The sequence below is a fragment of the Aphidius gifuensis genome, linkage group LG1, assembly GCF_014905175.1.
Source record: "Aphidius gifuensis isolate YNYX2018 linkage group LG1, ASM1490517v1, whole genome shotgun sequence".
Taxonomy (NCBI): Eukaryota; Metazoa; Arthropoda; class Insecta; order Hymenoptera; family Braconidae; genus Aphidius; species Aphidius gifuensis.
The window spans coordinates 25,465,186-25,491,055 of record NC_057788.1 but is presented as its reverse complement, the minus strand read 5'-3'; the positions used below and the strand labels follow the sequence as shown (position 1 = coordinate 25,491,055).

Here is a 25,870-nt window from a genome sequence, read left to right as displayed (position 1 = left end):
ATTTTTAATCAATATGTTTAACAACAAGTCAACATTCAACAATGTGTCTACCTAACCTTTACATATGTATGTACTAAAAATAAATTCGTTTCCACATGGCGATGCATAGCGATTAAATTCTATTGGTTCTAAAGCAACTCCAATCAAAAATAAGCCGAAAAATTTTTCTCCCTCCATGTTGTTCCATGTGTACCACCATTAACCTCTATAAATTACAATCATTAACAACAAACAATAAATAACAATATAAACAAATTAATAACAATATGGATACCATACCAAAAATAAATATAAAACTGGCAACAGAACGAGTTGATGGAAATTTAATAATCAATGATAACAATCAACCAAAATTTTATACTCCTGGAGAAGAGGTATCAAGTCAAGTTGGTTATTTAAGGTCAGTCAATAACAACATATCAATCAACAAATGATAAAAAAAAAAAACAAGCAATACTATTTTAATATAATTAAATAATTAATTTCAAAACATAGGGGTCATGGTACATATGTTGATGATGATGAATGTCTTCGTGCATCAGTTGCTGGTGTACTTGAAAAAGTAAATAAATTAATATCAATAAGACCATTAAAAACACGTTATCAAGGTGAAATTGGTGATGTTATTGTTGGTAGAATAACAGAAGTACAACAAAGTCGTTGGAAAGTTGATACAAATTCAAAACTTGATTCAGTACTTTTATTGTCATCAGTTAATTTACCTGGTGGTGAATTGGTAAGCATTAAAATTATTATTTAGTTATTATAATTACTTTGTTAATTTATTAATTTAATATTATAAAAAATAGAGAAGAAGATCAGCTGAGGATGAACAAACAATGAGAAGATATTTACAAGAAGGTGATTTAATATGTGCTGAAGTACAAAGTACATATGCTGATGGTTCATTATCACTTCATACACGTGTTTTAAAATATGGTAAATTATCACAAGGTATTATGATTAAAGTACCACCAGCATTAATTAAAAGAAAAAAAACACATTTTCATAATTTACCAAATGGTGCAACATTGATACTTGGTAATAATGGATATGTATTTATTGGTGCAAATACACAAAATACTGATCGTTCAGAAGGTGGTTTTACACAAGATTTAACTAAAGTTGAACAAGAAGATCGTGAAGTATGTGGACGTTTACGTAATTGTATATTAATACTTGCTAAATCAAATATACAATTAACTGATACATCTGTTACTTATGCATATGAAGAATCATTAAAATATCAAGTCAGTGAATTATTACAATCTGAATCAATATTGGATGTATCATTATTAACACATCATCGATTAAATCAAGAATAATTAAATAATCAAAAAATTAAAAAAGAAAAAAACTGTGTCAAGTTATTCATATTTTTTCTTAGAATTATTATTTTTTTTTTGAAATTAAAATTTATTTTTAAAAATTATTCATCGATAACGTTTGCTTATCAGTAAATGTTTATTATTATTTAATCGTTTATTCATTTTTTTAGAGGAAAAAATAATAAAAATAAAATAAAAAGGATAACAACTTGTTGGTATAATGCAAAACTTTTATGTTTCCTTTTTTTTTTTACTCGCAAATGTTTGCAAACACCGGTGGAACATGCGCTGTTGAAACAAATTTGAACTTTAGTATTTAACAGGCTGTTATAGAGGCCGGTTCTTCAAACACGCACAGGTAAAGAGAAAAAAAAATAAAAAAAGCAATTCATACATATATTGAGTTGTTTTTTTATTTCTCTTTTGACTTCGTGATAAAATTAAATTATTGATTAAACAATAGTCCTGGTAACCATTAAACAATGCCAAATTATATTGATAAAGAAGTTAAATTTATTATTGGAAAAAAAATGGACGCGTGTTTTGCTGCGTTTGATAAGGATGGTGATGGTTTATTGTCAATTGATGAATTTGAATATATTTGCCGGGCATTATTTCGTAATGATCGCGGTAAAATTTACGGTGTTGATGAAAAACAATTAAGAGAAATATTTGATATATTTGATATAAATTCTGATGGTTTTATTGATTCAAAAGAATTTGAGGTAAGTTTTTTTATGATAATAATTAAACATTCTTAATAACTAATTCAAGAGCTCAATTTAATAGAAAAAAAAATATATATCATTTTAAAAGGTGATAAAAAAAATGTAGAAAAAAAAAAAAAAGATAATAATAAAAAACTCGTTACGAAACTCGAGCTCATTGAAAAAAAAATAACAAAAAAAAACTGTTTGTTTGTATTATATTGTTTGCTTATGTTTATGACAATTTTTTAAAATTAAATTATTATATAATCAGCATGAAAGCTATATAATTAAATGACAAATAGTTAAATCTATTGTTGACATTATTAACTTCTATGAGTTTATTGTAATTTAGATGTGTTGGAATCGTTGGATTAAAATTTGTACTCGACCAAGGAGTGCCATAATTGTTGTCGATGTACAAAATGATTTTATAAGTGGTTCATTGAATATTAAAAATTGTTCAGCACAACATGATGGTTTAGCAGTTATTGAACCGATAAATAATATTCTTGATACAGTACCATTTGATGCATTTTTTCATTCATTGGATTGGCATCCTGTTGATCATGTGTCATTTATTGATAATTTGCACATGAGGTAATTCAATACATAGCTAATCACTTAAGTAGTTGATAATAATTTGTTTGTTTTTATTTTATCAATAGAGAACTTGATGAATCATCACCAATATCAAGAGACAATGCAAAACTGTATGATACAGTTATATTCAAGGGTAAATATCAACTTGAACAACGTTTATGGCCACGACATTGTGTACAAGATTCATGGGGTGCTGAATTACATAAAGATTTAAAAATAGTTGATAAAGCTATTAAAATATATAAAGGTACAAATCCAGAAGTTGATTCATATTCAGCATTTTGGGATAATAAAAAATTAGCTAAAACAACATTAAAATCACAATTAGATGATAAAAATATAACTGATGTTTATATTTGTGGTATTGCATATGATGTTTGTGTTGGTGCAACAGCTATTGATGCATTAACAAGTGGATTACGTACAATATTAATTGATGATTGTTGTCGTGGTGTTGATCTTGTTGATATTGAAAAAACAAAAGAACGTATTGTTGGTTGTTCTGGTGTTATTGTTAATTCATGCCAAGTTAAAGCTATGGTTGAGGGTCGTGATAGAAGACCAGAACTTGGCTATAAACTTGCTATGGAAATTAAAAAATCATTAAACAATAATAATAAAAAAATCATTGATTAAATGACAAACAAAAACAAAAAAAAAACCATGTTCAAAAAAATATTAAAAATAGTACATGAGAATTTAAACATTGCTTCCAATTATATTATAATTTTTTGTCGTTTTATTAATAATTATCTTCCAGAATTATAATAATCAATGTATCTCAATGTTTTTAATTTTTTCTAGATATTTTTTTTTTCGTTTAAAATAATAATGATGATTATTATTATAATAACAATATTGTTAATTTGCACATTATTCTCATGCAATTGTTGTAACAGCAATTGATTAGACTTGTTTAATCAATAAATAAAAGTAATTTAAAAAAATAATAATAATTTTGTGTTTTATCGTATTATCAGAGTAAGTTTAAGTTTGCATATTGCCTTGGTTGGTTGCACATAAATGACGTCATTTGTATCTACTAAATCTATTACACAAAAAAAGTAAATAATAAGTACATACTTGACTATTTTTATTTATTTATTTTTTTTATTTTGTTACTTAGAGATATTATCTGACGTTTGGCCATTGTGGTGAGTTGTCAATATTTATATTATACTAAAAAAAAAATTAAATTTACTCCAAAATATTAGAAAACAATAACTTTAATTTTTTATTATCAAATTATGTCAGTTAAATTAAATAAAATAATTTTCTTTAATTAAATTAAACTCTAACCTTAAAGATTATACAAGTTAATGGAATTAATTGGTGAAAAAAAAAGTAAATTGTTAAGATAAAAATATGATAAATAAGATAAATAAATATTTGACAAATTATTGATAATTTAATTGGTTTTATAACAAATATTTTACATTGATCAATTATAATTTATTTATTTCAAGTTGTTGTTATTGTTTGTTCTTTTGTTTTTTTTTTTTATAATATTGCTTAGAGATAAAAGTAGAAGGGATAAACAACATTTAAATTATATAACAAAGTATTTGATAAAAGTAATAAATTTTAATTCCTTTTTTTTTTTGTTATTTAGATTTTGGAAAATTTTAAAAATGTTTGAGTGGGCATACAGTGGTGTCAATGCATCCATACCTCGTAATCAGGGTCCAGAGTGTACATATTTCATATCAATTGAATATAGAATAATTGAAACACTTATTGTGTCAATATTAAATATTTATTTATTCATATATGGATTTAAAAATATAACCTACCAAAATAATATTAAATATGTTAATCAAGATAGAAGTGGTAAAAAAATTTTACTTGTTATTATGTCAATGATATTTGGTATGGAATTAGGATTTAAATTTTCAAGTAAAACTGTTGTATATATATTAAATCCATGTCACATAACAACTTTAATTCAGGTAATAATAATTTTTATTTATTTATTATTTATCAATATTAATTTGTGTAATTTGTTTTATGCAGTTGTATTTACTTGCTGCTAAACCAAGTAAATTAGTAACAGCATTATTTAGAATACAACTTAATTTTATGAATGGACCATTATTGGCATTTGTATTTCCAGAAACAGAATCACGAATTGTAAGTTTTTAATTATTTTATATAGTATGACATTTTATTTATTTATTAATTTTTATTCAAGATATTTGCTGATAAATCAATGTATTATTTACAACATGGTATGATGGTTGTAATACCACTTTATTTAATGCGACTTGGTGGTGTTTATAATGTTGAACCATTAAATGATTGGAGCTGGAGTATTTTAGCTTTTGCATTTAATATGGGTTATCATTTTTGGATTTTACAACCTCTTGCTTTTGTAAGTATACATTCAATTATAAATAAATCAATAAACAATAGAAAAAAAAAAATGTTATTTATTTATTTTTCTAGCCAATCCAAACAAATCTTAGTCACATGCTTTGTCCAGCAATGTTGGATCCTTTTGGAAATAAATATTATCGTTTATCATCAATCATTCATCAAGGTATACTTTGTCCACTTTTAGCTAAATTAATGTACATGGGAGGTAATTTTATGTTTACAAAATTTTCACCAACAAAAGTTAAATCCACATTGAATGAAACAATTCATCATGATTTTCCAACAAGTGATAAATGTAATGGTAGTGCTCATGTTGATTAATTATTCAAAAGAAAATATAACTAATTAAATTACTAGCTGGGTTTTAATAATGAAAAAAATTGTAAAAATTAAACAAGATATTTTGAAAATTATTTTCAAACTTGTTTATTATTTTTTTTTTTTTTTGTTAACTATTTATTAATGAATTTTGTATTTCGAAAAAACAAAAATTAACGAACGAATAGCTTTGAATTTATCAATGATATATTTAGACAATGGGGAAGGGTAGTTAAATGAAATATTTTTAAAAGAACAAAATTGTTACTAGTCGTGAAATAATATATTTTAAATAAGCATAAAGAAAAAAATAATGACTCAAATTTAAATCCATGACGTTCCAGTTTGATTTAAACAAATTGTAATATTAATAATTTTTAAATTTTTAAAATATTTTTAATTAAATTAAACACACATACTATGTCTTCTTGCTGAGAATTTTATCTTTATTTTGCTGATAGCTTTTTTAAAATATAACATTATTTTTAATTGATTTATTTTTTTATTAAATCAGCTTTATAGTTATTATTATACAATGCATAATAAAGAATTGAACAAAACTCCAAGTGTAATTGTAAGTTTTTAATATTGACAAGAAATTAATTAAAAAACAAAATAATAAATTATTTAATTATGCTTATATTCAATAAAAGTTTAATTGTTTAATAACCATTTTATAATTCATAAAGATGTATAAAGATATTTATAAAAATTCCATGAAATATAATGATTTCGTTGTTTTTTCATTTGAACAAGAATAACACTAATGACTTGAAAAATATTTGCCATAAAATCTAGATAATATATTTATTAAAAAAATATCTAAGATTATAAGGCACTATTAAGTCAAAATTGACAATTATTATGAAACAATTTGACACTTAATTTATTTAGTAATTAAACAATTGTGTCATCATCGAGTTGTGAACCAATATAAACCAATGATACTTCACTGTTTCCAAAAACAGCTGATACAGATGGATAGAAACATTTTGCAGGTAATCCTAAAAATAAAAAAAAATTATTTATCAGTAAAGTATTTATCAGTTAATAAATTTTATACAGTTAATTGATTAATTACCTGAAAATGCAGGACCAAGCCATTCATTATTTCTTTCAAATGACAAAGTTTTATCATCACAATCCAAAATAACTCGATATGTTTCTCCAGTCTGTTGATTTAAATGAATAAACAATTAAATAATTTATTGATAAATTAATGTAATTAATGTAATAAATAAATATGTAAATAATATTTACCCGATATTTTGCAGGAATATTTTGATTTAAGCCTTTTATTTCTTGTTTATTTTTATCCCAGTATGGATATTTACCATAGACATAGCCATTGTGCACTAAATTATCATCAATTAAATTCCAACCCCATGAATGTTCATTAGAACCCAATAGTCCGAAATATCCCTTAGCAGTAAGTGGTGCATCTTTTGTTGCAATTCCAATAACAGCAACAGTACCAAGTGGTCCAGTCCAATTAATTTCCCAAATATGTTTACCACGTGTAAATCCAATTTTACCTCTACAAGCATCAGTAGTTTGTGCCACTGGATTTCTAAAATTAATAGAAATAAATAAAAAATTAATATAAATTAATTAACACATAGGTATTATTATATAATTAATTAATCTTACCGAACAAAAGTAAAATCATCTTCTATAGAACAATTTTCTGAACAATCTTTTGGATTCCAAGTATGAAAAAAAGCACGTACTTTTTCTTTATGAGTTCTCAATGATGATAATACATCTGATTCCAATGCTTCGTATGATATATATCTATTACAATTTAATTTCCATATATATCTATTTTCATCAACCAATAATACGTACCAATTTTTACAAACAAGTGAACAATTTATAAGTGATGGTACATCTAAATACAAAAAAATTGTTTCTAATATATGATTGAGTAAATTAGGTGATTTAATTTGATCCATTTTTATTTGTTTTAGCTAGTTGGCAATAACAATATATATGTCACTTGAATAAATAAATAAATATCTATTTAAATATTTATATATTTTATGAGATATCAAAAAAATAATCAAGAGTAGAGCAAGTTGGTGCAAGTGAGGAGACTGACTGACAAAGACTGAAGAAAAGTTCTGTCTAATGACTAATCTCTAGTCCACATGCCTCATGAGTCATGATCCCACATGGCCACATGGTCCACGTTGAAAAAAAGAGAGAAAGCAAGAGAAAGAGGGAGACACTATATAAATCAGCTGTTTTATATTTTCACGTGACAATAATAACAATCATAGTAGGTAATAGGTATAAAATTTCACTTAAAGTTTTGTGGTGTTTATTTTAATAATTAGGTATTAATAATATTTATAAATTATTAAAATAAATATAATAACAATTGAATTATAAGATCAAAAAAATGGTAAAAATAATAAAATAAAAATAAATTTTGACAGTTCCATGTAGCTCAATGAAAATTAAGCCCTAAAATTGTTTATTTACCTATTTGTTGTTCCACCTGTCATAATAATAATATTTATAAAAACGAGGTTATTCTTACGTAGATGGCGTCCTTGGAGTTGTGACAATTTGCGCCTTTTCCGCGTCGTTGGATCATGTAAAATATATTTGAGGTTAGAATGTTTTTGGAGGGCGGGCAAGTAGTTTTTTAACAGAGTGAGATAAAATATAATATTTTGTTGTTGTTTGATTGAGGTAAGATGTTAAATTCAATCATAATATAAGTGTTTATAAATATATAATTTAATAATATTAATATTATTTATAAATAATATTGTTAAATAATAATAAAAAAATAGTGGGAAATGTAATATATTGTACACGTGATCAATGAACAACCAATCAGCTGTTAAGCTTTGTCCTGCCGCCAAGCTCCATTCTCTTGTGATCTATTTTGCACGCTAAATGCAACAATTTTTTTAAGACAAGTGTTATCATCATTATTTTATTATCAATAATAATAATATAATGATTAATATTGTGTTTTAAATAATAATGTTATAATAAACATTGATATTATAATTATTTATTTATATTATTTTTTAAATGAATATTATTTGTTGTATTATTAATAATATGTGTGTAAAAAAAATTATTTTGGAGTCAGTATGAGAGTCGCCATTTTGGATGAATACGTTGTTGAAAGAATCATTATAGCGGCATTATAAATTTTTTTATTTATATTTATAATTGTTTATTGTAGATCATTGTGATGATATATTGATCCTAATATATCAAGTTAATATCCAGTAATGACACAACAAAATAAACCAATGAGTTATTTTCTACAAAACATACATAATGGTAAGTTGAATAAAGTAACCCGCCAATTGTCGGCAAATATATGTCTTGTTGGCTTATTTTATTTATAACAAATATTAATTATTATTATTTTTAATTTTTTTTTTTTTTTTATACATTATATATATCATATATTTATTATATTATATTTTTATTTATATTATCTGTATATATATTGGTTTTTTTTTTTAATATAAATATATATTTATTTTTTTTATTTTTTATCTTGGCCTTGTGTCGTTTTTGTCGACCATTCTTGGCTTGCAACGTGCACGACATTTTTTACATCGACCTAACTGATAATTTTTTTATTGTTTCTAATTTTTTAATAATAATATATATTTACTTAATATGTATTCTGGTAATGTTCATTAATTTTCATTAATTTAACTGCAAAATAATAAATATTGAACTTGAAAAATTTTTAGTAACTACATTCCTTTTTTTTTTTTTTTCATGTCAACTTTTTTTTTTTTTTTTTTCTTGTTAATTGAGATATATATATGTATATATTTTTGATAAGTTACAAAATGGATGAAGTTATTTGAGATATAATTTTTTTTTTTTTTAAATTTATTCTAGGCTGTCCACAAGTTATTAAAGTCGTGCAAAGCACGCCAAATAAAAATATATCAAGTATCATGGGAACGACAAATAGTGGAGGAATTAAAATCCTCAAAACATCTGGTCAAGATTCACATCAGGTGATTTTTAAATTTTTAAATGAAAAATACAAATCATATTTATAGCTTAAAATTATTAATAATAATATAAATTATTTATCATTGAGTATTTAATTTTATTTAGTATAATAAATTTGATATAGGTGTTGTCATCTGGACAGCAAGTTTTAAGAACAATTAGTTTGCAGAGTCCATCAACACCTACACAACGTGAGTTAATTATTATTATTGATAAATAAATGATAAAGCACAATAAACAATTTTAACATGGGGTTATGTTTTTTTCATTTTGGATTTAACAGGACTTGTTACAATACCTATACAACATGCTAAAGTATCAGCAGGAAAACCAGTTGAAGGAATGATGACAAAAACAATTCAACTAACACCAGCTCAAATGGTTCGTTAATTAATTAATTAATTATTTTGTATTATTTATTATTATTTTTTTATTTTCTTCAATATAATTTTTTGTATTATTTTTTTATTTCTTTATGATTTTTTTTTTGTTTTTTTATTTGTTTGTTTTTTTTTTTTTTTTACTTTTATTCATGATAATTAGAATGATATCAAGCAAGCAATCGTATCCCAGCAGCAAACCAGTGGACAACAAATAATAAAAGATGCCAGTGGAAAAACATTCGTCACACCTATGATGGATCATTCAAGTAGAAAACGTCATGATACTGATGGCAGTGATTTTGTTCCAGAGTAATATATTAATTATTGCTTTATCAAACTAACCTTTAATAATTTAATTAATTAAAATATTTATATTTATTTGTTCGTTTGTTGAATAAAGTAGCAAAAGAAGAAAAACTGAAAAAGTTGGAAAAGGATTAAGACATTTTTCAATGAAAGTTTGTGAAAAAGTTAAAAAAAAAGGTACAACATCATATAACGAAGTTGCTGATGAGCTAGTTGGTGAATTTACAAATCCAGCAAATGGTAATACATTACCAGATCAACAATATGATCAAAAAAATATACGTAGACGTGTTTATGATGCATTAAATGTATTAATGGCTATGAATATAATATCAAAAGAAAAAAAAGAAATAAGATGGCTTGGTTTACCAACAAATTCAATACAAGAATGTATAGCACTTGAAAAAGATAAAAAGAAAAAAATTGAACGTATTAAAGCTAAAACACAACAATTACATCAATTAATATTACAACATATATCATTTAAAAATCTTGTTGAACGTAATTGTGAAAATGAAAATAAATATGGACCACCAAAACCAAATTCAGCAATACAATTACCATTTATAATATTAAATACAAGTAAAAAAACTGTTGTTGATTGCAGTATAACAAATGATAAATCTGAGTACCTGTTCAATTTTAATGATAAGTTTGAAATACATGATGATATTGAAGTTCTTAAACGTATGGGTTTAGCATTTGGTTTAGAAAAAGGTGAATGTACAAATGAAAATTTAGCTAAAGCTAAATCAATGATTCCTGAATCATTACAAAAATATGTTGAACGTATGTATATTCATTAATAATAACAATAATAATAATATAAATAATAAATTAAACTTTTCTCTTTAATAATTATTAAATTTATTTAGAATTGGCATCGGGTGATCTTGAAAAATTCATTCCTGTTACATTATCTGGAGCAAGTACATCAATTGATGAAATGGATATTAAATTAGAGGCAAGCTCAAGACCACCATCATCATCACGTACATCATTATCAGAGGAACCGCTATCACCACACTCAGGGTACTCTGAGGAAGAAGAAGAAGATATAGAAGAATTTGAACACGATGAACATGTTGGGATGGACAGTGATATTGAAATCAACTAGCATCTTTGCTCGTGAACAATACAAAATAATAATAATAATAATAATATTAATAATATTAATAATAATTATTAAAAAAGAAATAATAACACGAGACAAAACAAATAAAAAATAATAATATTAATATTAATAAAAGAGTAAAGAGCACGAGAGAAAAAGAAAAAAAAAAAAAAAGGATTTTTATTCGTTAGCCTATTTTTTTTTTTTTTTTTTTTTTTTTAAATTGATTTTTGATTATTTTTTTTTTTTCTTAAATAAATTATCAATTTTTAACTAAATTGCACGTTTTTTTTAAATGCTATATCAGTGTAGAATAAATAAATTAATAATTTAAAATGATTAAAAAATGTAAAGCTATTAATAAATTTTAGGAGAAAAAAAAAAATTAATTATCTTGAATGATGATTTAATAATAATATGAGAAAATAAATAATAAATAAAAATTATCTGGATATGGAAAGAAAAAATTAAGCCAGAAGTTTTATTGATATTTTTACATCGCTGTATTTTTACTTGTGCGTTTTCACTTGAATATTTCGAGTATAAAAAAAAATAAATAAATAAAATATATATATTAATATTATGGCTTTACATTTGACATAATGAATTAAAATTAATTTCACTAATTTTATTTAAGAAAATAGTTGTGTATAAATAATTCATTGATATAGCGAAATAAAAAGTGAATCCTCCAATTGGCCAATTGTCAAAATAAGAGATAAAGAGGAAATTTGGTTATTGCTTGTATAATCATAATTGTTTGCTCCAGTTCGTTATCAATTATTTTAATTTTTATTGTAAAAAAAAAAAAAAAAAAAATTATTGTATCAAAAAAAAATAAAAATGGCATGAAATTTAATATTCATAAAAGGCCAAAAAAAAAACAAAAAAACACGTGCAGGGAGAATGAAAATAATATCCGGTGCTAATATTAATCTTGCATCGTAATTCACACGATAAAAAAAAGAAAACAAACAAAAAAAATTAACACACAAAACACACATTCATAAAAAAATTAACAGAAAATAAAAAAAAAATAAAAAAAGATTTATACGTCTAGTATGTATGTATTATAAATTATAATCTTACCAATTATTATTCATCAAGGTATATGTATAAAATATAATACAATTTACTCTTTTTTCATATGGCACATTTATTATAAACAATTAATTGTTACCATTCGTGGTAAAAAAAAAAAAACAACAGAAACATAAATTGATTTGAAAAAAAGAAACCCCTCAATTATTATTAATTTGTTATTAAATATTTGATCAACTGAATTTATTATTAATAATAAATATAATAATATTGTCATCATCGATTCATGTTTTCATTCAATAATTAATTTATTCACATTTTTTTAAGCCGTAATTATCATCAATTTTATTATTAACACAAAATTAGATTTAATTTTTTATTTATTCAATCAACATCACTGAAATGGACACATTTGTTTGATTAAATTAAATGAAAAAAAAAAACTAATTTAGATATACCTATAGATTTACTTTATTTCGTATAGATATTATTGAACTATTAATTTTTAATATTTAAATTATGTAATTACAGTTTTTAATAAATTTTTTTTGATATTATTCGAGGTCATTGTCATCGTATAAATCTTCAAACTCTGTAAATTAAAAATATTATTTATGATTAAATATTCATGTGGTTATTGTTTATTAATTATTTACCATTGAAAAAATCAACGTGAACTGCTTTTTCATTGGCAGCAAGATCCATTAATAGGCCACTGGAACCACCAGCCTAAGTAAAAGTAAAGTCATTATTATTAATAATAATAATTAAATTATGATTAAACTGAATTTGTATAATTTAGATATCAAAATATATAAATTTTAATTGATAATAAATGTAAACATAACCTCAAATATTTGCTATGTTATAAATACCTCTTCAAGATCCATGTATGGTCCAGCACCCTCGGGAAACATTTCATCAACAACAGGAGTTGGCTTCATATTAATATTTTTCAAGTTATCTTGATTAATAATATGTTTTTTTTGTTTTAGTTTAACCCCGCGGTTTTTTTTTCTGTCACTTTGATCCAGTTTGATGGAGTTTTACAACAATAATAAATATTAATACCCATTTACAATAGCTCAAAAAGAACGACAATTTTATGATGAATTTTCATGATAATTTTCTGCAAAAACAACAAAAAAAAAAAAAAATTGCGACAGATATAATATACCGGTAAAAAATTTGAATTCAATACATAACGATAACACTTTTTATTTATTTTTTTATTTATTTATTTTATTATTTTGTTTTCAAATGTAAGCAAATAAAATAGATGATATTTTACATTTTTATTTAACAAACTTTTTTTATGAGGTGATATGGATATTTTAAAACTTACCATCATCATATTATTGAGCTTATAACACATAACATAATGATTCCGTAAAACAATTTATAAACGAATACGATAATTAAAAATAATCATCTCAAAAAAAAAAAAAAAAACTTGAATAATTTTTAAATTATAAATTAGTTTTTTATTATTTTATTGATGATTTGGAAAAAAACAAAAACTTATTTCAAGTCAATAAGACTACTAGACAAGCAATCGCATAGATAATATTCTAAAAAAATAAAATACATAACTTGTTAATTGTTTTATTTATCATTTTTTGTTATGAAGTAATTTAGGTGTTTTTAAATAAAACATGAAAAAATAATATTTCAAGAGAATATATTCATGATAAAAGACAATTTTTTTTTTTTTAAATTTTACAATTGTATAATTCAAAGTGTTTCAAAGATATAATAATTATTTTTTTTTTATTTATCAATTCAATTATTTATGAGGTGAAAAAATCACCATGAATCCAAGTCGTGAATAGTTAATGAATTCAATCCCAAATAGACCACTCGATTGTTTGGGGTACTGAATATTTACCTGAATAAAAAAAATAAAAAAACAAAATTAACGTACTTGATAAAAAAAAAAAATACATTTACTCATTCATAAACTTACCGTTTTCGGGACTAAAAGAGAAGCAGAGATGAAATCTTTCTCCTGGAATTATTATTCCCTGATAGACATCAATTGTTTGATTTACTGGAACATTGTTTTGAAACCAGAAAGGTTCCTTATCGTTTGGACCATCTCCAATCAGCTAAAATGATATATAAATAAATACATTTTTTTTATTAATTATTATTTATAAATTTATAAATTTTTTTTCAACTTATAATTTAAATAATATTAAAAAATATTTCTTAATAAATACCTCAATGTTCACGAATTGGTCAGGAATAGGCATATATTTAATACTAAATATATGGGAATAGGTTGGATGTTGTATACCAAACGTATTTCATGCATCTTATAGTATGGAATATGCAATCTTTTAAGGACAATTATTTCACAAATCCAACGATCGTCATATGGTTCATAGGTTGTAGTAGCTCTACGAGCTACCTTGTCCCAAGCTCCGACATTTACAATAAATGCCAAAATTAATATACAAATAAACTTGATTAAATTCATAATTTTCAATAATTAAATATATTTTTTGTATATATTTATTAAATTATCAAGACGTTCGTGAATATTTTTAAAAAATTTTTAAGACTGAAAAAAAAATTTTTATCCGTATTTATAGTGAGCTTATCATTTCTAATGACTGATTCGTCGAACAGTGATTGGTTCACGATGCACTTGACTTCTATTACTTTTTTATTTTATTAAAAAATATTCATAACTTCTGGCTATGAAAGCTGATAAATTTTTATTTTTTTTAATGTCACCACGTCATCTATTTAAAAAATAAATAAATAAATAAACACAATTTATAAAATTGTTGAAATGAATTCAACTTTTAGGTAAAAAAAAAAAATTACTTTCATCTAATTAAAGAAAATATAAATATATAAAATAAATAAAAATTCATAATTTATTATCAATGAATAATATAGATATTATTTAACAATTTATACATCATTTTCAAGATTACATGACTCTAAAAAAAATTTATTTAAAAATAACATAGCTTTTTTTCTTGGTATGTTTCTTACTCTGCAATTTATAACATGTAATATTGAATCAATTTCATCACGTTGTGGAATCAATGGAAGTGTTTCATTATTTGTTTGTGATGAACACAATGCATCAGCAATTCTTTCCCATGCAATTGTATTACGTGATGCTAAAAATAATATTTACATTAATTTATTAATTTTAATTTGATAAAAAATATTTCATATTCATAAATTAATAATTATTTTTTTCTTACTTGATTGACCTGTTGATATATCTAGCTCTGATTCATAAACAGTTTCTTGTGAACCAACAATATCTATTTATGAAAAAAAAAAAAAATTAATTTATATAAACAAATCATTATTAATATAAATATTAATAAAACTAATTTAAATATATTCACCGTCAGTTTTACTAGATGATAATAAATTTTCAACTTTAACATTTTCAATTTTTGATTTTTTATTATTTTTTGTTTGTGGTAAATTTGTCATGTCATGGCTATTGTCATTACTCATTGAATCATTTAAATTTTCAGTATTTGATGTTGATCTAAAAAAATTTAGATAAAATGAACCTATTACTAGCTGATAATTTAAAATTTATGATATAAATTATTGTTAAATAAATTTACCTTTTAGCTAATAAACATGAGTCACGTAAAAATTCCATTGATTCATAATGATGCCATTTTCGTTTACTATCTTTTTTAGCTGAACCATTTTTAGATGAATTTTCAGCATGAACTATTCTACGAAATGAGTCCCATAAATTTTTAAATTTTGCCTTAGCACCGTCTGCTGTTAATCGTCCTGTTGTATAATTTATACACAAATAGAATTAATGCAATAACAATGATTATTAAATTATAAAAAAATAATTACCACCAAGTGCGTCTGATACCTCTTGCCAAAGTAATGATCTAACACGTATTGATCTTTCTTCAATTGGTAATCTATTATTCCAAAGTGATTCACGTTCTTTTACCTCCAAGATAAGATCTTCCTCATCTTCGTGTGTAAAATTTTTAGAACTTTGTAATCCAAAATAGTCTCGTTTTGCTCCCGGTGAAAGATTGCTAAATCTTTTTTTTTTCAAATTTGATGGAGACTTTACAATAAAAGCTATTTTGATAAATGAAAAAGTTATTTAAAATTAACAACAAATTTAAGATAAAAAAAAAAAAAGAATAATTAATTGTATTATCATTTACCAGTTTCACTTTCTAATTGTTTATATGGTATTCTATTTTCATTTCCTTCAATAGTACGTGTGACAACTGTGATATTATCATCTAAAATAAATAATTGTAAATTAATAATAATATAGTAATAAATTTATAAATAATATACCAACCTAATAATGGATAAAAAAAATTATTTTTTTGATTAATCCAAAGTTGACTGTAGCCTTGCAAACAAGTATGCTGATTTATTAATGCTTTATCAAATTCTCCATTACAAAGTCCACAAGTATAAGCTGATGATTCAACGTATTCCTTAAATAAATAAATTTATAAACAAATAAATAAATAAATAAATAAACATATACTATTTTATTACTGTTGTCAAACAAGTAAACACATGGTTTAGTTTATGTTTTGTTTGTCATTTAACAACAAAACTTAACCTCAATGTAATATGGATACTATTTATATTTAAAATTATTTAAATGTTTATATATTTAAGAAAAAACAAATATTAGTTTTAATAAAATAATATATACTTACAATAATTGTACTTCCTTGTTCCATTTTTGAAATTAATATATAAGCGTCAAATTGAAACGATTGTAGCTGAGGATGATCTGAATTTTCGACTACACTTTTCTTGCAGCCACTCTTGTCACATGTGATCACGTGACTCCATTTTTTGTGATGTCATTCGCGTCGCTGTGTCAATTTCAGCGATTATTTTAATTTATTATTTACTTGTTTATAAATTAATCATAAAGTAAATATAAAATTTATTATAAATACAATTTTTTAATATAGGAATTAGTTTTATTTATTAACTTAATAATTATTATTTAATTTTTTTTTTCAGATTATTAAACATCTGTTTTATCAGCAGATCAGCTGTTACTTGATTTGTTGAACGTCCATCTTTATTCTGTTGTTGTTGTTGTTCTCTTTTATTAGATATTTTATTGTTGTTTATAATAAAATAATCTTGGTATTGTGTTTGTAAGAATAATTATATTATTAATATTTTAAACAAATTAATAATGGCTGATGAAACGAGTGAGGAACAATTGTCACTGAGACACAAAAAAGAACGTAAAGAATTACTAGGTAAATATAATTATTTTTAATTATGAAATTACACAAGTATTATTTATTAATAATTTAATTGTTCATTTTGAATAGCTAAAATACAAAATTTAAAGAAGTCAATATGCAAAGGTGATAAAAAACGTAAAAAAGAAATAACTGAAGAAGTTGTTAAAATGGAATCTGATTTGGATAGACGTCATGATGAAGAAATGGCAAATTTTAAATTAACAAAATTAACTTTAACTGGTTTACCAAATAATGAAATAGTTATAAAACCAAATGATCATAATGATGACTCCGATGCTGATGATAATAATAAACCAGGTGAATTATCAGGACAAAGAATATCAAAAGCACAAAAAAGACGTGACAAAAAAGCACAAGCTGAAAAAATTAGAAATCAAAGAATTATTGAACAAGAAGAATTAAATGTTTTTGGTAAAAGAAATATTGAAATTCAGGCTATCAAAAAAATATTAGGAGAACGTGATTTAATGCTGTATGAAATTCCAAGTGATGGTCATTGGTGAGTGTAAATGTAAATTAATTATTTATGTAAATAAATTTTATTAATCAATTGATTATTTGTAAATTATAGTTTGTACAATGCGATTGCTCATCAATTAAAATCAATTGGTGATAATCCACTTGGACTACAGGATCTTAGAAACAAAACAGCTGGTTATTTACGTGAAAATATTGATGATTTTTTACCATTTATGTCAAATTCAGACTCTGATGATATTTTTTCACCAGAACAATATGAAAAATATTGTGATAATGTTGAGCTTACAAGTGCTTGGGGTGGTGCAATTGAGGTAATATTATTTAAATGTATTGATAAACTTGTTTTATAATTTTTTTTATCATTATAAATTTGATTTTTTAGCTTCAAGTACTATCACGTGTTTTAAAATGTCCAATTGAAGTTATTCAAGCAACTGGAGCACCATATATTGTTGGCTCAGAATTTGAAACAATAAGAAAAGTTATAGTAACTTATCATCGTCATATTTATGAACTTGGTGCACATTATAATTCAGTAACAAAATTTGTAAAAGAATGTGATAGTTAAATTTTTAAATTAATTATTTAAATATAAATTTCACTTGAAAAGAAAAATAAAATTACAATTTTAATGATTATAAAATAAAAAAAAATGTTAAATAATATTTTATTTTCAATTCAATGAATAAATATATAAATAATAAAAAAATAATGTTTTTTATTTTTAAATAAATTATTAAACTTTGTTAATTAAAATAAATTAATTAGTAAATATTTCAATTTTTTATTTTAAATTTTGGCGCTGAGTGAACGTCATCTAACTTTTTTTTTTGGAAGCTCAAATCAAAATCGTATCTTGCTCCCTCTGTCGAAGGCGTGGGTAACTTTAGTTTTGTGATATCATACGGCGCGAATACGTGAGCTCCGCAGCGAATTTTGTCTCATCTTCAATCTCACCTGTATGAAAAGCTCTAACAATTATTAATTGTTGTTTTAATTAATAAAGAAACACCTGGTGATCATTTGAGTATAATTTTGTTGCGTAATTGTACCTCAATCTTCAGATATTGGCAAGTTTAATAGACGACAAAATGTCACTCGCCAACTTAGCCAACATAGACTTTGGTGAGTACAAATATATTTTTTTTATCAATTTTTTATATATTTAACAAGCATAAATTAATTAATTAAACAGTTATTGACATTATTAATTATATAAAAATAAATAAATATTAAAATCAACAATCATTTGTTGAACAAAATGGCTGTTGAATTGAGTGTCATTTCGTCTTTATTTTACCAAATAAATTTGCATCTGAAAAATATTATCACAATTATTTATTCAACTATTTATTTATTTATTTGATTAAATTATATTTTTTAATTTTCAGATACTAACAACAAAAAGTCAAGAAGGTTAAGTCTTGCTGTAGTACAACAATTTAATAAATAAACAAATAAATAAATAACAATAATAATAATAATAATGGATGGCAATGAAACAATTGACAAAATAATTGTCACGACAATTATTTATAATAATTGTCATTGTTATTATAATTATATAACATCAAAAACAACAATTAATGTTACGGAGCAACATGTAAAGATGAAAGCATAACATCGATGACTCTAAAAAGTGTGATAAACTATTGTTAATACAGCCAACGTTAAATGATGAAAATGCCAGTATATGTAAAAAACAACAGCCATGAAGTTGATCAAAGTGTTAATTAAAAGTTTGTTAATTTTTTGTTTTTAATAATTGATAACGAGTGTTAAAGTCAGTGATCGTGTTAGTGGTACCTGTCTGTTCAACTACTGGAAACATCTGATGGTCGTCTATATTGTTGTTGGAGGCTCAATAAGGTCAGTGGCTTTTATTATCTTGTCATATTTTTTTTATTAAAAAACAACTCACCCCCAACATGAACAACGCGCATCATTGACCTTATTGTTAATTTATTATTTAAAAATTCGTGTTCCTTACCCTACTATATTATGTTACTCATCTCCCTGTGTGAATGGCTGGATTTAATTTAGGATATTTGTTTTGTAATTAAAATTAACAACAAAAAAAAAGAGCAACATAGGTATAAATAATTTTTCAAGTATTTATTTTATTGAAACAAAATTCAAGTTATCAAGCGTCACAATGATATTATTTTTCTGGAGTAGAATTATCAGCTTTAGTTGTATCATCTGATTCTTTATTTTTATTTTGATCATCTGGTTTCATTGCTGGAAATAGTAAGACTTCCTTGATATTATTTGAATCAGTTAAAAACATTGTTAGTCTATCAATACCAAGACCCCATCCAGCAGTTGGTGGAAGACCATATTCAAGTGATGTACAAAAATTTTCATCAACCATTTGTGCTTCATCATCACCAGCAGCTTTATCTTTAGCTTGTTGTTCAAATCTTTCTCTTTGTACTAATGGATCATTTAATTCAGTATAAGAATTACATACTTCTTTTTTCATAACAAAAAGTTCAAATCTTTCAGTAAGACCAATTTCTGAACGATGCCATTTAGCAAGTGGTGACATTATTTGTGGATGATCCATTATAAATGCTGGATTAATACATGTTTCTTCTAAATAATCACCAACAAGTTTATCAAGTAATCTTGCTGTTGTTCTTGGTTCTGGACATTCAACTTGATGTTTTGTACATAAATCACTTAAAAATTTATTAGCCTCTGGTGTATTTAATTTATCAGCATCTGGCATTTTAACATTTAATTTTTCTTCCAATGTTTTCATCATTGGTATTCTTCTAAATGGTGGTGTAAAATCAACTTCAACACATTCACCATCTGGTCCATCAGGATGATATTTTATTTTATATGAACCATGAATACTCATAACCATACCAGATAACATTTCTTCAGTTATTTTCATGAGATCATTGTAATCAGCATATGCCATATAAAATTCACATGTTGTAAATTCAGGATTATGAGTTAAATCAATTCCTTCATTTCTAAATAATCTACCAATTTCATAGACTCTATCAATACCACCAACAACAAGCATCTGTTAAAACAAAACAATAAAAATAAAAATTAAAAAATGTTTAATTTAAATATAAATAATAAATAAATACCTTGAGATATAATTCTGGTGCTATTCTCATAAAAAGATCCATATTAAGATCATTATGATGTGTTACAAATGGCTTAGCAGTTGCACCACCAGCAATCATATTCATCATTGGTGTTTCAACTTCTAAAAATCCCATTTCATCCAAAAATTTTCTAACATAAGCTATTATTTTAGCTCTTATATGGAATTTTTTTCTAACATCATTATTCAATATAAGATCCAAGTATCTTTGACGAAATCTTGTTTCTTTATCTTTTAATCCAAAATGTAAATGTGGTAACATATGTAAACATGGACTTAACAATGTTATTTTATGTGATAACATTGAAAATTCACCGGATTTTGTTTTAGTTGGTACACCAACAATACCAACAATATCACCACGTCCAATTTTATTATTATCATGTTCAAATGAAACTTCATTTTCATAATAACGTGCATTAACCATAACTTGTAATTTAATACCCTCACCACGTACATCATAAAATATTAATTTTGCACCAGCTTTTCTTATTGAATGAATACGTCCAGCAATACTTTGTATTTCTTTATCAAGTATTTCACCAGATTTTAATTTTTCATCATTGTATTTATCAATAAATTTTTCTAATGATATTGATACATTAAATTTATGAGGATATGGATGTTCATTTGCATCTTTCAATTGTGCTACAGCATTTGAACGTAATTTAAAATATTCCTGTAATTTAATTTATATTTATTAAAATTAATTATTAATGTTAATTAATTTGATTTAAAAAAAAACCCAATAATAACTTACATTTGGACTTATATTTTCTTGATTCAATAGTCCCTTGACATTGTCATTTGATTTGACATCTGCAGCAGCAGCAGCAGCTGCTTGGGCTTCTTTTTCAAGTTTTTCTTTTTGTTTTTGTTCAGCTTTCAATCGCCTTTTGAGCTCACTGTAAAAATTTATAAAAAAATTAATTAGAATTTGTTAATAATTATTTTCACAAAATTATAAAAAATGATGTCATTTTAATATTCTATTTGTAACATAGATTACCGGAAATACCGGGTTGACACAAATTCACATTTTTGGTTATAAATATCTCACATGTTATTAAGATAAAAAAAAAATAAAATAATAATATTTACAGTAGATGAAAGAATGTTATGTTATTCAATAATTCAAGATAATATCAAATTATTAGCTTCAATTAAAGATAAAAATATTTATTGACAAAAAAAAAAACAATTAAATTAAAAAAACATAAGCATCAATTCCAAACAACGTGGTACCTAGTAGAATAAAAAATTAATTTAAAATTAATTTTTAACACATTTTAATAAATTAAATAAATAAATTTAACATAATAATTATTAATAATTATAAATTATACATATTTTATATTATTATTTAATTATAAATAATTAAAATTCTTACTTTTTTGATAATTTTTCACCACCCGCTTCAGCCATGGTTCTTTTTTTTTAGACTAATAAAAAAGCGTAGTTTTTTATTTGTCATGTTGCCAACATTGCAATTATTAATTCGTGGATATATAAATAGACGGCGCTGTGTGTTACATATTTGAACAAAAATTAAATCAGTGTTACTATAGTGATTTAATTAGTTTATTTACAAACTTGTGTTATCAATAAATAATTAATAAAAAAAAAAAAAACAGTTCAATACAATGGCTGATTATTTTGGATTCAACGAAATAAAAGCATTAGAAAAATTAATAATACCAGAAAAAGATGATACAGATTCAGATGATGATGATCTTCCACAAGCTGGTGCAAAAAAATTTGGTAATTATAATAATTAAAAAATTATTTAAAGTTTTATTTATCAAGGTAAGTGAATTATTATTTTATTTTTTTTTGATAATGTAATTAGGATAGCTATATTTATTTTAAATTACTTGATATATATTACTTGTTAAAATTAGGTCCTGGACAAATTGGTCCAATAAAAAATTCTAATCAAATTGGACCTCATGCATCGATTGATAATACTGATAGTGATGATATTTGGAACAATAGTGAGATAAAAAGTTCACAAACAGTTGAACTTTCTGATCCAAGAATACAACCTGAATATGAAATGAAGTTTAAACAGTCTGTTACAACTGAAGATGTTTTTCTTGGTGTAAGTATAATTATCAAGTCACATTTAATTGCTTTCAGTTGACTTTAAAACTTGTTGTTTAAATATACTCGAGTAATTTATATTTACAAAATGAAACATTATTAAGAAAAAACTTTTAAACATTTTATATTTTTTTATTAAGATGGGTTTTAAAACACCTGGATCAGCATCTTGTGAATGGCTTACTTTGAAAGTTAAATTACCAGGAGAAGATATTGATGACATTGAACTCTCAGTTGAAACAGAAACAATTGATATTCGAAGTAAAAGGTAATATAAAAATACATTTAAATTAAATAATAAATATTAGTTTAATCATTGATAAAATCACTTGAAATTTTTAATAATTAATTTGATTTTATTAATCTAATATTTTTTGATTAACCTTTTTATTTTATTTTTACATTACATAAAAAAATTCGGATATTCTTTCATCAAAGTCAGTATTTTAAAAGCTCGGTAAATTTTTAAATTCGTCACTCTAGTAATTATGTCAACGTGATTTTTTTAACTGACAATTTGTCATTGTCAATTTAAATTTGAAAAAAAAATAAATATTTAAAATTTCAGTTTATAATTATTTTTATCTTGATTATAATTCAAGATAATAAAATTTTTATTTAAAAATATCTTTGAATTTAATTTATAAATATAAGTTGAACTTTATCAACAATGAATTTATAGGACGTAAATTAACTATATTTATATTTTAATGAATAAAATCATTTTAATTTTAGATATCGTCTTCATTTACCAACACCTCATCCAGTTGATCCAAATGCATCATCAGCAAAATGGCACAAAGATTTATCATGTCTTGAAATTAATTTACGAATGACAAGAGAATTAGATAAAGTAAATTTTTAAAATTTATTTATTCTCAATTCAAAAGAATTTTTTTTTTCCATTGATATTTATTTTTCAGTTGTATATTGTACTTTTCATTTACTAGTTTTTTTTTTTTATAAATTCAATTGTTTTGAGGTTTGTTTGTTTGAATTTAATATTTATTTTCTTTGAATACTATATATCCTTTGTTGTGCTTGTTCGTGATATTGTATATGAGTTTCACGTTGAGGTGTCACCAAAAGGGATCAATGAATTCCTGTGATACTTCTCCCCGACAAATCTTCACTTCAATATATATATTCATCCCAATCATATCACATGGAATAAAACTTTTTTTTTTTTATTTCATAAATATTCATTGACACATCATTAAAATATCACATTCAAGTGTCAATTTTGTCTGGAATAAAATTTTTTAACAAGACATATGTTTTAAATTTTTATGTATTGATTTAAAAACAAAAAAAGCTTTCGATGGAAATATCGTCAATTTTACAAATTTTAAAATTCACGCACAAGTTTAGTGGTGTGGTTTTTTATTTTCAAATATTTTTTTTCCTATTTACTTTTGTTCAACGAACCACAGCTTAATGATAGCAATATTTTTTTTTTTTTCCACAAAAGTGATATTAACACGTATCACAAGTGCTATATATTCAAAATAAAAAATATAAGACTTTTTTTTTTTTTATTTTCTCTTTAATAATCTCATTAAAATAAATAAAAATAATGTATTCGAAAAAAAATTTAATAATGCTTCAAATACTATCAATAAGTAAATAATAATTTTACTTATTTTTTTTATCAAGGTTGACAAGGGTTAATTAATGATTTTAGAACTATTAACAATTGTCATTTTTAGGGAAAAATAATTCTTTCTTTTTTTTTTGAAAATCAGAATTGTAATTGGTTTCCAGACCATTTACCAATGCTCCAATTTTACTGGATTGAATGAAAATTAATTTTTATTAATCACCCTGTATTTAATAAAAATAAAGAAAATTCTACAAATTTATTACTGAGTAATTATAGATTACAGAATTTTATTTTTTACAGAAAAAAACTTTAATAGTTTTATTTTTTTATTCGTTGAAAATACACAGGTCATCTGTGTCATATGTGAATATCGGTTTTATTTCCAAAAAAAAATAAATAATGAAACTTATTTAATTTTTTTATTTCTCACGTATTCTTATTATCATTTTTTTTTTTTTTTATACACGTTTATAAATGTGCGCAAAATCACTGGTATCATAAATTGTCTTGGGGACAATAAAAAAAGTTTCCAATATTCTCCAAGGTCGTTACAATGATTTTTTTATTTTCTTATGTACTCGTATTCACATACGAATAAATTTAAATACATATTATTTTAATAAGTGTATAAAAAAAAATTTTTTTAATATTTTTTTGGTTGAAATTATTTTTAATTTGTTAGTAAATTGATGGATTTTATTTTTGGAAATTATATATTGATTAAGCCTGTCAAAAACAGAGTAAAAATAATATTTTAATTTGATTGAAAAATAAAATTCAATAGTATGTGAAGAATCAATTTGGTTTTTATCATTTTAAAATTATTATTCTTGATTGTCAAAGTTTCAAGACTGGCCTTTTATAATTTTCTGCTTCATTCGTTTTCTTAATTTTTTTTTTTATAATATATTCATTTGAATAGTCATACCTTTACTGTGCAATTAACGACAGGCCAGCTTAATTAATCCCCAAAGAAACTTTTTGTTCCTTCAAAGTCCATCGTTTTTTTTTTTTTCTCTCTTCCTTTCTTATTTAATTTTTTTTTCTTTCACTGTGCCCTTTCAAGTGATACCAAACAGTCTAAAAACTTTTTA

At 23.5% G+C, this 25,870-nt stretch overlaps 9 protein-coding genes across 14 annotated transcripts; 6 read left to right on the top strand and 3 right to left on the bottom strand.

Annotated features, from left to right (window-relative positions):
- Positions 1 to 145: 145 nt before the first annotated feature.
- On the top strand, positions 146 to 1,343 carry LOC122857228 (exosome complex component RRP4). The gene is made up of 3 exons (XM_044159295.1): positions 146 to 400; positions 496 to 736; positions 810 to 1,343. The coding sequence occupies exons 1-3, from the start codon at positions 267 to 269 to the stop codon at positions 1,323 to 1,325; spliced, it is 891 nt and encodes a 296-aa protein (XP_044015230.1). The 5' UTR covers positions 146 to 266; the 3' UTR covers positions 1,326 to 1,343.
- A 291-nt stretch (positions 1,344 to 1,634) lies between these two features.
- LOC122857170 (nicotinamidase) lies at positions 1,635 to 3,595 on the top strand. Its single transcript, XM_044159210.1, has 3 exons — positions 1,635 to 2,053; positions 2,391 to 2,635; positions 2,704 to 3,595. Exons 1-3 carry the CDS (start codon positions 1,811 to 1,813, stop codon positions 3,272 to 3,274), a joined length of 1,059 nt encoding a protein of 352 aa, XP_044015145.1. The 5' UTR covers positions 1,635 to 1,810; the 3' UTR covers positions 3,275 to 3,595.
- Positions 3,596 to 3,648: 53 nt separating this feature from the next.
- LOC122857255 (transmembrane protein 164-like) lies at positions 3,649 to 6,084 on the top strand. Of its 2 annotated transcripts, none has more exons than XM_044159330.1 (5): positions 3,649 to 3,792; positions 4,251 to 4,587; positions 4,652 to 4,768; positions 4,830 to 5,009; positions 5,084 to 6,084. In XM_044159330.1, exons 2-5 carry the CDS (start codon positions 4,270 to 4,272, stop codon positions 5,333 to 5,335), a joined length of 867 nt encoding a protein of 288 aa, XP_044015265.1. In that variant the 5' UTR covers positions 3,649 to 3,792; positions 4,251 to 4,269; the 3' UTR covers positions 5,336 to 6,084. The 2 variants fall into 2 exon arrangements, with proteins under 2 accessions (XP_044015265.1, XP_044015274.1); XM_044159339.1 differs by lacking the exon at positions 3,649 to 3,792 and adding an exon at positions 3,886 to 3,982.
- A 145-nt stretch (positions 6,085 to 6,229) lies between these two features.
- On the bottom strand, positions 6,230 to 7,600 carry LOC122857308 (F-box/SPRY domain-containing protein 1). The gene is made up of 4 exons (XM_044159419.1): positions 6,983 to 7,600; positions 6,593 to 6,902; positions 6,414 to 6,504; positions 6,230 to 6,336 (listed from the first exon to the last, which is right to left on the bottom strand). The coding sequence occupies exons 1-4, from the start codon at positions 7,285 to 7,287 to the stop codon at positions 6,230 to 6,232; spliced, it is 813 nt and encodes a 270-aa protein (XP_044015354.1). The 5' UTR covers positions 7,288 to 7,600.
- Positions 7,601 to 7,909: 309 nt separating this feature from the next.
- Positions 7,910 to 11,940, top strand: LOC122856987 (transcription factor Dp-1). Of its 5 annotated transcripts, XM_044158946.1 has the most exons (8): positions 7,910 to 8,032; positions 8,541 to 8,641; positions 9,221 to 9,342; positions 9,465 to 9,531; positions 9,624 to 9,721; positions 9,884 to 10,032; positions 10,124 to 10,818; positions 10,905 to 11,257. In XM_044158946.1, exons 2-8 carry the CDS (start codon positions 8,590 to 8,592, stop codon positions 11,144 to 11,146), a joined length of 1,425 nt encoding a protein of 474 aa, XP_044014881.1. In that variant the 5' UTR covers positions 7,910 to 8,032; positions 8,541 to 8,589; the 3' UTR covers positions 11,147 to 11,257. The 5 variants fall into 5 exon arrangements, with proteins under 5 accessions (XP_044014881.1, XP_044014890.1, XP_044014913.1 ...); XM_044158955.1 differs by lacking the exon at positions 7,910 to 8,032 and having other exon boundaries at positions 8,237 to 8,641; positions 10,127 to 10,818; positions 10,905 to 11,940; XM_044158978.1 differs by lacking the exon at positions 7,910 to 8,032 and having other exon boundaries at positions 8,246 to 8,641; positions 9,917 to 10,032; positions 10,127 to 10,818; positions 10,905 to 11,317.
- Positions 11,941 to 15,109: 3,169 nt separating this feature from the next.
- On the bottom strand, positions 15,110 to 17,020 carry LOC122861044. The gene is made up of 8 exons (XM_044165205.1): positions 16,888 to 17,020; positions 16,515 to 16,656; positions 16,372 to 16,452; positions 16,043 to 16,282; positions 15,793 to 15,970; positions 15,562 to 15,710; positions 15,412 to 15,474; positions 15,110 to 15,324 (listed from the first exon to the last, which is right to left on the bottom strand). The coding sequence occupies exons 1-8, from the start codon at positions 16,909 to 16,911 to the stop codon at positions 15,110 to 15,112; spliced, it is 1,092 nt and encodes a 363-aa protein (XP_044021140.1). The 5' UTR covers positions 16,912 to 17,020.
- Positions 17,021 to 18,593, top strand: LOC122857222 (deubiquitinase OTUD6B). The gene is made up of 5 exons (XM_044159282.1): positions 17,021 to 17,110; positions 17,204 to 17,451; positions 17,527 to 17,959; positions 18,032 to 18,251; positions 18,323 to 18,593. Exons 2-5 carry the CDS (start codon positions 17,385 to 17,387, stop codon positions 18,506 to 18,508), a joined length of 906 nt encoding a protein of 301 aa, XP_044015217.1. The 5' UTR covers positions 17,021 to 17,110; positions 17,204 to 17,384; the 3' UTR covers positions 18,509 to 18,593.
- Positions 18,594 to 20,040: 1,447 nt separating this feature from the next.
- On the bottom strand, positions 20,041 to 22,517 carry LOC122856889 (lysine--tRNA ligase-like). Its single transcript, XM_044158780.1, has 4 exons — positions 22,461 to 22,517; positions 21,831 to 21,975; positions 21,051 to 21,749; positions 20,041 to 20,980 (listed from the first exon to the last, which is right to left on the bottom strand). The coding sequence occupies exons 1-4, from the start codon at positions 22,493 to 22,495 to the stop codon at positions 20,102 to 20,104; spliced, it is 1,758 nt and encodes a 585-aa protein (XP_044014715.1). The 5' UTR covers positions 22,496 to 22,517; the 3' UTR covers positions 20,041 to 20,101.
- A 176-nt stretch (positions 22,518 to 22,693) lies between these two features.
- Positions 22,694 to 24,038, top strand: LOC122857425 (dynein axonemal assembly factor 6-like). Its single transcript, XM_044159590.1, has 4 exons — positions 22,694 to 22,831; positions 22,972 to 23,171; positions 23,314 to 23,441; positions 23,909 to 24,038. The coding sequence occupies exons 1-4, from the start codon at positions 22,714 to 22,716 to the stop codon at positions 24,036 to 24,038; spliced, it is 576 nt and encodes a 191-aa protein (XP_044015525.1). The 5' UTR covers positions 22,694 to 22,713.
- Positions 24,039 to 25,870: the final 1,832 nt, after the last annotated feature.

Coding starts and splice junctions, on each gene's coding strand:
- LOC122857228 (XM_044159295.1), top strand. CDS start 267: ATGGATACCATACCAAAAATAAATATAAAACTGGCAACAGAACGAGTT. Junction 401..495: donor AGTCAAGTTGGTTATTTAAG/GTCAGTCAATAA, acceptor TTCAAAACATAG/GGGTCATGGTACATATGTTG. Junction 737..809: donor ATTTACCTGGTGGTGAATTG/GTAAGCATTAAA, acceptor TATAAAAAATAG/AGAAGAAGATCAGCTGAGGA.
- LOC122857170 (XM_044159210.1), top strand. CDS start 1,811: ATGCCAAATTATATTGATAAAGAAGTTAAATTTATTATTGGAAAAAAA. Junction 2,054..2,390: donor TTGATTCAAAAGAATTTGAG/GTAAGTTTTTTT, acceptor ATTGTAATTTAG/ATGTGTTGGAATCGTTGGAT. Junction 2,636..2,703: donor ATTGATAATTTGCACATGAG/GTAATTCAATAC, acceptor TTTTATCAATAG/AGAACTTGATGAATCATCAC.
- LOC122857255 (XM_044159330.1), top strand. CDS start 4,270: ATGTTTGAGTGGGCATACAGTGGTGTCAATGCATCCATACCTCGTAAT. Junction 4,588..4,651: donor ACATAACAACTTTAATTCAG/GTAATAATAATT, acceptor TGTTTTATGCAG/TTGTATTTACTTGCTGCTAA. Junction 4,769..4,829: donor CAGAAACAGAATCACGAATT/GTAAGTTTTTAA, acceptor TTTTTATTCAAG/ATATTTGCTGATAAATCAAT.
- LOC122857308 (XM_044159419.1), bottom strand. CDS start 7,287: ATGGATCAAATTAAATCACCTAATTTACTCAATCATATATTAGAAACA. Junction 6,903..6,982: donor GATGATTTTACTTTTGTTCG/GTAAGATTAATT, acceptor TATTAATTTTAG/AAATCCAGTGGCACAAACTA. Junction 6,337..6,413: donor GCTTGGTCCTGCATTTTCAG/GTAATTAATCAA, acceptor TTTTATTTTTAG/GATTACCTGCAAAATGTTTC.
- LOC122856987 (XM_044158946.1), top strand. CDS start 8,590: ATGACACAACAAAATAAACCAATGAGTTATTTTCTACAAAACATACAT. Junction 9,532..9,623: donor TCCATCAACACCTACACAAC/GTGAGTTAATTA, acceptor TGGATTTAACAG/GACTTGTTACAATACCTATA. Junction 10,033..10,123: donor GGCAGTGATTTTGTTCCAGA/GTAATATATTAA, acceptor TGTTGAATAAAG/TAGCAAAAGAAGAAAAACTG.
- LOC122861044 (XM_044165205.1), bottom strand. CDS start 16,911: ATGGAACAAGGAAGTACAATTATT. Junction 16,283..16,371: donor ACAATTAGAAAGTGAAACTG/GTAAATGATAAT, acceptor TTATCAAAATAG/CTTTTATTGTAAAGTCTCCA. Junction 15,325..15,411: donor TATATCAACAGGTCAATCAA/GTAAGAAAAAAA, acceptor TATTATTTTTAG/CATCACGTAATACAATTGCA.
- LOC122857222 (XM_044159282.1), top strand. CDS start 17,385: ATGGCTGATGAAACGAGTGAGGAACAATTGTCACTGAGACACAAAAAA. Junction 17,452..17,526: donor AGAACGTAAAGAATTACTAG/GTAAATATAATT, acceptor CATTTTGAATAG/CTAAAATACAAAATTTAAAG. Junction 17,960..18,031: donor ATTCCAAGTGATGGTCATTG/GTGAGTGTAAAT, acceptor TGTAAATTATAG/TTTGTACAATGCGATTGCTC.
- LOC122856889 (XM_044158780.1), bottom strand. CDS start 22,495: ATGGCTGAAGCGGGTGGTGAAAAATTATCAAAAAA. Junction 21,976..22,460: donor GGTGAAAAATTATCAAAAAA/GTAAGAATTTTA, acceptor AAATTTTTACAG/TGAGCTCAAAAGGCGATTGA. Junction 20,981..21,050: donor CACCAGAATTATATCTCAAG/GTATTTATTTAT, acceptor TTGTTTTAACAG/ATGCTTGTTGTTGGTGGTAT.
- LOC122857425 (XM_044159590.1), top strand. CDS start 22,714: ATGGCTGATTATTTTGGATTCAACGAAATAAAAGCATTAGAAAAATTA. Junction 22,832..22,971: donor AGCTGGTGCAAAAAAATTTG/GTAATTATAATA, acceptor TGTTAAAATTAG/GTCCTGGACAAATTGGTCCA. Junction 23,442..23,908: donor ATTGATATTCGAAGTAAAAG/GTAATATAAAAA, acceptor TTTTAATTTTAG/ATATCGTCTTCATTTACCAA.